An 11,919-nucleotide genomic window follows, 5' to 3' on the forward strand; every position below is an offset into this window, starting at 1 on the left:
AAGCATTGTTGTGAGAGAGATTAATGTGTGAGTTGTGTGATTGAGAGCTTGTGGTTTTGAGTGAGTTTCCACAAGAGATTAATAAGAAGAGTTAGTTCTTGTTATTCACTGAGTTCATACACACACAAACGAGTTTACGCAATACTTAAAGGTATTTAGGTTGTTGGGTTGGATTTTTGAACCGGGTGTAGAATGGGGTGAAATCTTTCCTCCAATACAAAGTTTATATGACTATATCAATTTTTGTAATAAGAATTTAGAAACACATAACGCATCACCACCGTAGGATTAGTTTCTTTTTGGTCCCATATGAATTGACTTATATAACGATGCAAACACGTAAGTAAAGGTACAAAGGAAAGAAAAAAAAGAAAGAAGAAGTAAGAAGTAAGCTTGTTTTAGCAAAAAAAAAAAAGTACGCAACAAAACAAAAGCAATGATAGAAAAAGAAAATTTAAAGTCAACGCCTTTTTGTTCAATATCACAATTACGCTAACGTGACTCACTTGCTTTGCTCTATCTTGGCCTTCCTCTTTTCGTTCACAAAGAAGACGACCAGAGCCACGACGGAGAAGACGCTGAAACAGACAGAGGCAATATCTAAGGATTTGTGGCGGCCACTAATAGCCTGAACGCTGAAGAGATTGGTTGTCTTGGCCTCGTTTGTGCTCTGTCCAAAGGCAACTTCATGGTCAATGGCATCAACTGCGTAGGCACGAACGTAGTAGGTCCCTGTAGGGATGTCGCGCTCGAGGGTATAGTCGAATGATTGAGCGGTTTTGACAGTGGGGTCATAGGAAAATGAAGAGATCTTGTGTGGGCAGCTCTTGTCCTTGAAGAGCTCATTATGGGTCTTGCGCCATGGTCGGTCCACTTGGCTGACCGGAGCGTAGCATAGCTTTACTTTAATTGTCTTAAATTCAGGCTCCTTTGTAGCCGTCGAGCTTACTTTCCATGTAATGCTCAACTTATCAATTCCAGCAGCCAAAACTAAAAACCACGTCCAAACATGATCAGCCTTGATGTATCTCAGTAATGACTCAATTTTCCATACAATAATGTTAAATAATATGTTTTGTATCACTTTTCAAAAGTAAGTAGGATTAACGTGTTTTGGTATATTTTTCATAACCAGTACTTAAATTCAGACTCAGGACCTCTGGTGCATCGAATATTCTTGAAAATATTCAAGGTTTTCACAGTCTCTAACCTTGATTGAAATAGTAACGCTAGTAAGATATGAGAACAAATATGTTTATAAATCAAGCCGCGACATAGGGATAAAAGAAATATGAGAGCAATACTTAATCTTGGTCTCCTAACGTTTTCAACACATTAACTTTTTTTATTTACAATTCTAGTAAGACATGAGAGCAAAACAAGAAAACTGAACACCCAAAGATATGCCGCACTAAAGCAGCGAAATAGCAATAAAAGAATACACTTACCGACACCTTCTCCAGTTCGGCTGGGTGTAGCGGTGATCTCAAGTGAACCTTTCTCCAGGTCAGTGAATAGTCTCTCTTTGGTAGCACCATGACTGGATTGGATCATGGAGCATATTAGAAGTGACGCGAAAAGGAGCTTCTTGATCGCCATGGCTCTTGAATCTGAATGTGGAAAAAAAGGCTTATGAGAAGAAGAGGAATATGCCTTTGATTTGCTGACTTTTATGTTTGATAAGGTGGAGCACATTACGTCTTTATATAGTGATTTAAGGTGATCCTTAGATCAAAATATCTTTGGGTTAGTATAAACAAATAATAGAAACAAAGTCAACGGTTTAGTCTGGGTTTACCCTTTGAAGACTTGGGAAGAATGTGTTGCCTCCCTGGCACAAGTGTCTGTGTTGTCTTCGTTCAGCTGAGATAATGGCCCCCTAAACAAGCCAAAGGATGATATTTGAGTTTCTGGTTCATTATTAATCATCTGCATTATTTAATTTCCGATTCCGATCAATTCTCTATTTAACGGCCAAATCACCTACAATATACTCTTTATATTCCAACTACATTGGTTTCTATGAATCTTTCAAAAGATACTAGGATCTCGGTCTGCACGTAGTGCGGATATATATTAATAACTTAATTTATTTTTAAAAGATTTAAATTGCCAATATATAATAGATTTACAATATTTTTAATAAAAAATAAGTTAATATGCCTTGATTTTTTTTTTCTTATATTTATGTATGTTTATAAGAATATATTTTGTTAATTTTTTAAAAAAATTAAGCATTTGGTTTGTACCTAATTATGTAACTTTTCAATTTTTTTTAATGTTTTCTTAAAAAAAAATCAATATGTTAGATGTGTAGAAATTTTAAAAGAAGAAGACTAGTTTATAATTTGCTTCCTTCTTGAATTCAATGGCCTTTTTCAAATATGACCTAAAATTTCTAGTCAAACACAAAAATAATCCATGTTTTTTTTTGAAATTTTTTTTTTGCCTATTCACCCTAGAAGTTTGAGTATTCATGAAAATGCCATTATATTTTTTCTTTTTTTTTTTGCAAATAATTCTTTTACCTTATCATCCTCATCTTCACCAAGTATTTACAATATATGTATTACCATCGGTACACTAACCACCATGAACAACCAATTTAAAGCTTTTAATGCACCAAAGTTTCGATTTTTACTCTTCATATTTCACTAATTATGCACACAAATCACATCTCTTTCACTCTCTCTTCAAATTCATCCAAAAAACTAAGATTTTGATTTCAAGCTTTGTAAGGTTCATAGAGACATTGAAGCTCATGATTCGTGGTCATTAACGACTTGGTAGCTTTTGTAGTGAAGTTTTAGGTACTTGGAGAATCAAAACAAGTAATCTCATATGCTCAAGGTATGAAATCATTTTTTTTCTCAGATATGTTCGCGAAGACTTTTAGAAGACTTTGCTATATGTGTTCTCCATCAAGGAAGTCTTCTAACTTTCCTATATTAAGAAAAAAAACAAAAATCCCAGAGAAGACTTTTCGAGAATTCTTCTCGGATAAATATGTTAGTTTTGCAATTGACTGAAGTTTGTCAGAAATTTGACTTTTTATAGAAGACTTCTCGGGAAGTATTATCGGAAAAAACTTCTATAGAAGTCTTCTGAAAGTTTTTCCGAAGTCTTCTCACTGTCGCAAGAAGTCTGCGTGGGTTACTTCTGGAAGAAGACTTCTTTAGAAGTCTTCTCAAAATTTATTCCGGGTTTTGGTCAAACCTTTGGTTACGAGAGAAGACTTCTATAGAAATCTTCGGACGGAAAACTTCTAGAGAAGTCTTCTTTGGAAAAATCAAATATAGTAAATTGCAAAAGTATTACATGTAGACTTCTTGCGACACTGAGAAGACTTCTATAAAAAGTCAGGTTTCTGACAAACTTCAGTCAATTGCAAAACTAACATGTTTATCCGAGAAGACTTCTCGAGAAGTCTTCTCTGGCATTTTCGAAAAAATTTCAAATTCAAAATTAAGCAAATATTTACAAAGGAAGATTTCTCAAGATGTCTTTTGTAGAATAGACTTCTTACGAAATCTTCCTTCGTAAATTTGCAATTGCAAAAATGACCTAAATAGAAGACTTCTTAAGAAAACTTCTGTAGAAGTCTTCTACGTCAATGTTTAATAAACTTTCATTTTCTCTACAATTAAAATGACTTTTTAATATTTTCTTATTAATTCATGTGTATTACTCTATATTGGGGCTCCTGGATGAAATTCATAACTTATTTGGCGATAATTATGAGATTTCAAATATTTATGTTTACTAATGTTTATATCTAATCCGAGAAGACTTATAGAATACTTCTGGAGAAGTATTCTATGTTAGATTTTCAAGAGTGTTAAGTAACTTCAAGGTATGTTTTTAACTTTTAAAAATGTTAAGTAACTTCAAGAATATCAAGTCATATGGTTTAATGTATCTTTTTAGATTATAATGTATAATTTTTAACTTACATGAGATTTAAAATTTCAACTTTCACTTAAAATACAAGTTTGATCTTTTGGGAATTTGACTAAGTTTTCTTGTGAAGTCTTCTCTCTTAGTTTTAGTAAGTTTGACTAAATTTTTGTGTTCTTGTGTTTTCTTATGAGTGGGTAGAATGCTTTAAGAAAATTCTTGGCATGATGTATCAATAACTTCAATAATGTCAAGTACTTTGGGAAAAATATGAACATATATACCAAATTCTTTTGATTAACATCTCTTCGAGTTTACAAAAGAATTCACAACTAAAATAATACACATACAAGTCATAAAACAGGCCATAAACAAAAGTATTATACATGGAGCTAGATATCGTTCCTCAACAAAGATAAGCTTGACTCCATTTGACATCATTCCTTTGTACCACCTTGGGCAGAAGACTTCGGAAGACTTCCCAAGACTTCGCGGGAAGTCTTCTAGCATTAAATACATTAGAAGTCTTCCCAAGAAGTCTTCCAAGAGTCTTCTGAGAGTTTTCCAAGAGCCTTCTGAGAATTCTTCCTAAGTCTGTCTCAGATCTGAAAAAATATGCATATTCAATAGCATTCAAATGGCTTCAAAACAGAGAAAACTTCAAAAATAAAATTTTTATGCTTAAATAATAGACAAAACAATCACATTAGGTAGAATCTATAACTTTTTAGAATCTAATATATAAAACACACAAAATATATATCCAAAATTTGTATCACTTTGGGCAGAGACTTCAGAAGACTTCCTGAAGACTTCGTGGGAAGTCTTATAGCATAAAATCCATTAGAAGATTTCCTAAGAAGTCTTCTGAGAGTCTTCCAAGAGTTTTCTGAGAAGTTTTCCAAAGTCAGATTCAGATCTGAAAAATCTGCATATTCAAAAAGATTCAAATGGCTTCAAAACAGAGAAAGCTTCAAAAATAAAGTTTATATGCTTAAATAATAAACAAAACAATCAAATTAGGTTGAATCTATAACTTTTTAGAATCTAGTATATAAACACACACAAAATACATATCCAAAATTTGTACCACTTTGGGCAGAAGATTTCGGAAGACTTCGTGGGAAGTCTTCTAGCATAAAATTCAGTAGAAGACTTTCCTAAAGTCTTTCGAGAAGCCTTCCGAGAGTCTTCTGAGAAGTCTTTCAAAGTCTGTCTCAGATCTGAAAAACATGCAAATTCAAAAACATTCAAATGACTTTAAAACAGAGAAAAACTTCAAAAATATAATTTTATGTTTAAATAATAAACGAAACAGTTACATTAAGTTGAATCTATAGCATTTTAGAATCTAATATATAAAACACACAATAATACATATCCAAAATTTATAGATCTACCTTTGAAGGAGTGAAAGATGAGAAACATGTAATGAAAAATCTGCAAAAATAAGATAAATTAGTGAGAAAACATAAGAAATAGATTTAAAGTTTGGTCTTTTGATGTTCAAAGAGATTAGAGATATGTTGGAGATTTTTAGAGTGAGAAACATTAAATTTTTGTTGCAGCCATTTGAAAGGAAGAAAGAGAATGTGTAATTTTTTTTATATATGAAGACAAAAATTCCAGATAGGTTAAATATTTTCGATACATAAGATTTCTTGGGAAGTCTTCTAAGAGAGAAGTCTTCTAGACCCTAAAATCAAATACATGAGAAGACTTTTGGAAGACTTTGCTTTAAACGGGAAACCTAAATTTTACTAAAATTTAGGCGGCAATATGTCAGAAGAAGTCTTCTTGAAGTTTTTCAAACCATAAACCTAATCAAATAACTAACTAAATATCAAAAAAACAATTCATTAAACTTAATATAACTTGTAAAGCGTTTAATATACACAAAACTAAACACATGTAGGTCAATTTTTTTTTTCTTTTTTAAAGTTAACATTCTAAAATCAAACCCTAAATGCAAACAATACTATAACATATGTTACTAAACCCTAAACCAAAGTCTTCTCGGAGTCTTCCAGACCCTATAATCAAATAACTAAGCAAAAACACTTCCCTAAACTTAAAAGAAACTTAGAAAAATGTTTAAATCAAGTAATTAGATAGTGACTAAACACATATATGTCAAACTAAAAAAAAATTAAAAAGATAATTTTTCAAAATCTAACCCTAAAAATACCAACAATACTACAACATATGTTACCAAATCCTAAACCGAAGGCTATCATGACTCAATCTACATTCATTCATCTATGTTAAAAATAATTTAATTTTAGTAAAACTAAATTTCCATCATAGGAATATTTATTAATAAATGATTTTGATTTTTCTCTTTCAAAATATTTTTTATAAAATTTATTAATTACTTTTAAGATCTAATACATGAGAAGACTTCCCGTAGAAGACTTATAGAAGACTTCTGGAAGACTTCAATTTAGGCGGGAAACCTAAATTCTTCTAACATTTAGGCGGGAACCCTAAATTCTACTAAAATTTAGGTGAGATATGTGAGAAAACTTCTTGGGAAGTTTTCTGCGAGTCTTCCAGACCCTATAATCAAATACTAAACAAAAACACATTTCCTTAAACTTTTAAGATACTTAGAAAGTGTTTAAATCAAGTTATTAGATAGTCACTAAACACATAAATCAAACTGTTTAAAAAAAAAAAATAAAAGATAAGATTTCAAAATCTAACTCTAAATATACCAACAATATTATAACATATGTTTCCAAACCCTAAACAAATGACTATCATGAGTTAATCTACTTTCACTCATCTATGTTGAAAATAATTTAGTTTTAGTAAAAGTAAATTTACATCATTTAGAAATGTTTATTATTACATAATTTCAATTTTTTTCCCATCATAATATTTATATAAATTTTAAATTATTTTTAAGATCTATTGAACGAGAAGACTTACAAAGAAGTCTTTTCGTGCAGAGGGTTATAATGGTAAAATTCAATACATATTTTTTGTTTAGTCATAAGGAAGTTGTTGTAATTTCACTAGCGTTTTGAGTCACTTTTGCATTTGATTGAATTTGGGGTACACTTTTGTATTCAAAATCAAGTTTTGAGTCATTTTTTGGCAATTTCCCCTCTTTTCAATGTGATTTCATTTTTCTAATAAAGTTGTAGCTAAATTTATAAGAGAAATAATTTACATTATTAAGTTGAAATACTAATATGATCTAAAGTATTTGGTTTATAATTTTATATAAGTGATATAATTCATGAATTAATTTTGGTAATATATTATTCATGTAATTTTGGTAATATAATTATTCATGTAAATAATTAAATTTACTATTACTATAATAATATACAATACTATTTTTATTGGACTGACCTATGTTTAGTGACAATGAGTGAAAATATTTTAGTGAAGTATCTTATTTTTTTAGTGATAGCTTTTGTAATCTAATTATATGATTTAATGGTGCTGTTATTAAATTCAAGGAAAAATGTAGGAAACGCTTTCAAATTATGTAGCTTTGTAATTTAAAAGAACTATGTGATTTCTTAGGCTACATATAATTTTTTATTCAACCAGTTTGATATTGCTATTTTATGAAGGATTTACTGGTAAGTTCACTGGGATTATCTATGGCCATGTTTGTTTACGTGTCGCGCGATATGCGACATGCGACTAAGATTACGTTCGTTTACGTGTCGCGCGACCTGCGATCTGCGACTTGCGACCAGTCGCGCGATCAAAATTTTTTTAATTTTTAGTCGCTGTTTTTTCGGGCGACTTAAATGGGAACCCGCGACTGGTAGCGCGATCAGTCGCGCGACATCAAAACGAACAACAACCTGCGACTTGCGACTTGCGACCAATCACAGGTCGCATGTTACGCGACAGCAAAACGAACAACAACCTGCGACCTGCGATCAGTCGCAGGTCGCATGTCGCAGGTCGCAGATCGCGCGACATGTAAACGAATACGGCCTATGTGTCTATTTCTATCATTCTCGTTCACTAAGGAGTTGACTTATTCACCAGTCACCACCATACCTTTTTTCTATAAAAGAGATGCTCTCTCTGGCTCTTTTCAGAGCTTTGGTTTCAGCTTTTCCATTGGTGTTTTTTGCGTGTCGGTCTCTTCAGGATCAGAAAAGGCAATTGAAACTTTTGGGAATAAATAATTTAGGAAGATATTGCTCCTCCTTCCAATCAGGACGTCGACTTTCATATTTCTGCCTAGAGAAATTTTGGCTCAAACCCGGCTCCATCTCTACCTCTATGTAAAATAGAAGATTTCTACGAAAGGTAATTCTTTCATATTTTTGAATATGAAAGTCTCTAACCTAATTACCAACTATGAACAATCTATATAAAGAGGACCCATGCCCTAGAAAGAGGGTTTGACTATTCAATACATAAATACTAAAGTTAGACGGCTAGAACTAGGGTTCATATACCAAACATTGTAGTCAGGCTTTAAAGATCAATAATACAAAACTTTTGATCTCTTCCCTGTTTACTCAACGTTTATGTTCCATCAACGTACCTACATGAATTTACCCGAAATGGGGTAATCTAGACTATGTGACGATGACGGATAGTGAGAATAATGAGCAGTCTCTAGCCACCCCGGCCAAAATTGAGTTGCGGGCCAAGATCGAAACCGTGTAAAGTCAAGTCAAGTCACCGAGTTGCACATAGCTCGGGAAAATATCACCTCTACAGACAATCCTGAACTTCTCTCGGAAGTTCAAGTCTCGAAGAACACGATAAACGAGCACTCCACACTGTTGGAACAAAGTGAGAGAAAACTTTCACAAATCAAAGCCGAGAACCTAGTTCTTTACGAAGAAAACTCAACTCCTCACACGACAAACAATAAGCAATGAATCGGTTGTATGACGAACATGATGAACCGGAGGTGGTGGCGTCACGAATCTGGGCTTGATAAACCGGAGGTGGTGACAGATTCATAGCACAGAGCAATTTCTTCATCTCCGTACAAAAAAGAGGAGACAAGATGAAAAAGATGAACAGACGGAGACAGAGAGAAGAGGCAGTTGAATAAGAAACAACAGAGCAGCTTCTCAGACTTCGACGAAGACTGAGATGGTGGCGGCTATGCGGCGGTGGAGGCGGAGGAGTTAGGGTTAATTTTTTTTTTGTGAATTTTTAGATTTAGTTTCTAAACCAGGTTTATCTGTAAACCGATTTAATTTATAAATCAAAAATTATTTGTAAACCGATTTTAATTCATAAATTTTTTTTTTGTCAATTATAAATAAATTTTGATTTAATTTTTAATTATAATTTCCACCTAGTAAACTATAATAAGTGCATATCATATGATTCGAAGACAATAGCATTTAACTGCTATTCTATAGAGAAAACCTATTATAACTTGGGCAGACATATCGGTTTTAATAAAGCTATCTATAGCATATACTAGTGTTTTTCTTAAGAAAAACCATTTTTGTAGTGATATTTGCTGGGACACATATTCTCCCATTTCATCCAATTAATCTTTCTCTTTGGAGGGTTTTAACTCTACCAGAAGCATGCAAGGACACTAGGTAATTTATCGTAAATCTTCAAAGAAAACAAAAATTGGACATAACATGAATGGGTAAAGCCAACGCAATCAATTTTACCATGACCTCCTTTCCACCTTTAGACAACCATCATGTTGATGACCCACTCACTCTATTTGGTAATCTTTCCTTCATGAACGCAACGAGCTCGCAGTTTGATCCGCGTATATCCTCAGTATGCCAAGATAATTGCCCATACCTCCCTCACTTTGAATACCCAAAACAGTTTTAATCGACTCCTTTGTTGTCCCATGAAATCGTTTGCCAAAAAGCAAAGATGATTTATCAAAATTTATTCATTGTCCCGATGCTTTTTCATTAGTTTGGAAAAAAAACATAACTTCGTCACATTTACGGGGCTCCTCCTTACCAAAAAAAAGTTATCATCTGCAAAACTTAGGCAAGACATTAGAGGACTACTGTATGCATATTGCATCCCCATTATCTTACCGTGAACTTCTACATGATTTAGAAAGCTAACTAGAGCTTCCATGCATTAGATAAAGATAAAATGAGACAAAAGATCTCTTTGACTTAATCCTCGCTTTGGCGTAATATTCCTTTTGGATCGCCGTTTAAAAGCACATGGTACTTAACAGTGGCGAACTTACTTTGTGCAAGGAGGAGGCAGCTGCCCCCACAAAAATCTAGAAATAAATATATTTGCATAAAAATTTACAAGCTTTCTATAGTATAGATGGTTTCAGTCATTTGATTGTCCCCATAGACCATGGTTCACATCCCCTCCTATGCTATTTACTTCCTGTTTATTTATTTTATGTCCCCGAAAAAAAAAATTCCTAGATCCCGCCACTGGTACTTAATAGACTTAATACATCTCATAATCGATCCACATATGTGAAAATCCCATCTTCTCCATTATTGCCTCAATGAAATCCCACTCCATCATGTTTTGCTCATGTTTGTTTTTATCATCATTCGCTTATGACGTCCATTTGGATTTGAGCTATCAAAATTTTATCTATAAACTATCTCTCATCATAAAGGCCTACTAAATTTCAGATATGAAGTTGGGTATAATCTTCGTCAAGCGCTAGCATAATATTCTAAATAATCTTATAACTAACATTGTAAAAACTGATCAGTCTAAATTGTATAATTTCTTAGGGTCGATCAATCTTTGGAATATTACAAATGTTCATCTTGCGAGTCCTCATACTATTATTCCTTGAAATGGGAAATTATTGACTATATAATCAATTCGCCTTTGACTATTGTAGGAATAAATTTATTTTGATAGAATGAAACTGGTTGTTGTTTATAGAGTAAAACAAATGTTATTATAGTAAGTTTTTTTTTTTTAACACTGGATTGCATTCATGTATGGAAAGACTAGCTCATCCCCAAATAAAGGTGACCCAAGTAACAGACGTTCACAAAGTCTCAAAGAACCAAAGCATCCCAAAAGGAGAGGGAATAAAAGGAAATTCAAGGTAAAAAACAGAGCAAAATATAAAACCACCAGTAGGCAGTATAACAGCAAGGAAACTCAGATTCTGAGTGTGGGGATAGTAGTACAGCAGGACCAGAGGACACGGGTCCAAACAATAGCATTCCTCAATCAGTAAGAGTCCTGGTTGTGATTTCCAAGGTCGTAGCCTCAGCTTCCTTGAGAAGAAGATTGTTTAGCCAAAGGGGACCCCCTGATGCTACGTAGGACTGAGACCTGTGATCAGAAGTGACACTGGTAGCGTTCGACATAGCCGCCATATTTCTTGAAACGTTAACATAGTCTACTCTCCATTCCGTAAGAAGCCGCAGGCGCTCGTTAATAGTAGAGATTAAGAGACGGAATTGTGGAAAGAGTTCTGGTCGTAGAAGGGCCATGCGAAGGTCTAGCGAGGAGGTTTCCAGAATCACTTGATGGAAGTGATGACTTGCCATCGATTCCACTGACCATAAAAGGGCTTGGAGCTCTGAATGGAGAGGCGATGTCAGTCTGGTGAAAGCACGCCGACTGTGTACCCTTAAGGTACCGGAAAATCCTCTTCACAGCGATCCAGTGCTCCTTTCGTGGCTGAACCATGAACCTACTCACAACACTGACTGCGTGTGCAAGATCTGGTCTTGTACAAACCATAGTATACATCAAACTTCCTACAGCACTAGCATAAGGAACACGTGACATATAATCGATTTCCCCTTCAGACAATTAATCACTCATGGTAGGATGAAATCCGCAGTCGAGCACGGACAGCCAAAGCACCATAAAGGATTTTCCATAAGAAATGTCTCAGCTTGGGAGAGGTTTTGGTTTTCCATAGCTCTGACCATAGCTTCTTTTCCAGGGCAGACACTGCAGGCTCAGTAAAGTTAAGACTGGCCGCTGCAATCTCCAAGAATTTATACCCACTCTTTGACGTGTACTTTCCATCTTTAGTATATGCCCATATAAGCTTGTCTGGCCTGTTGGGGGGTTTCCATGTTT

General features: G+C 33.9%; 1 protein-coding gene across 1 annotated transcript; it reads right to left on the reverse strand.

The window, feature by feature from the left end:
• Positions 1 to 274: 274 nt before the first annotated feature.
• On the reverse strand, positions 275 to 1,668 carry LOC106325435 (high-affinity nitrate transporter 3.1-like). The gene is made up of 2 exons (XM_013763479.1): positions 1,449 to 1,668; positions 275 to 990 (listed from the first exon to the last, which is right to left on the reverse strand). The coding sequence occupies exons 1-2, from the start codon at positions 1,597 to 1,599 to the stop codon at positions 503 to 505; spliced, it is 639 nt and encodes a 212-aa protein (XP_013618933.1). The 5' UTR covers positions 1,600 to 1,668; the 3' UTR covers positions 275 to 502.
• Between the last annotated feature and the right edge of the window lie 10,251 nt (positions 1,669 to 11,919).

Source organism: Brassica oleracea, chromosome C2, assembly GCF_000695525.1.
Source record: "Brassica oleracea var. oleracea cultivar TO1000 chromosome C2, BOL, whole genome shotgun sequence".
Taxonomy (NCBI): domain Eukaryota; kingdom Viridiplantae; phylum Streptophyta; class Magnoliopsida; order Brassicales; family Brassicaceae; genus Brassica; species Brassica oleracea.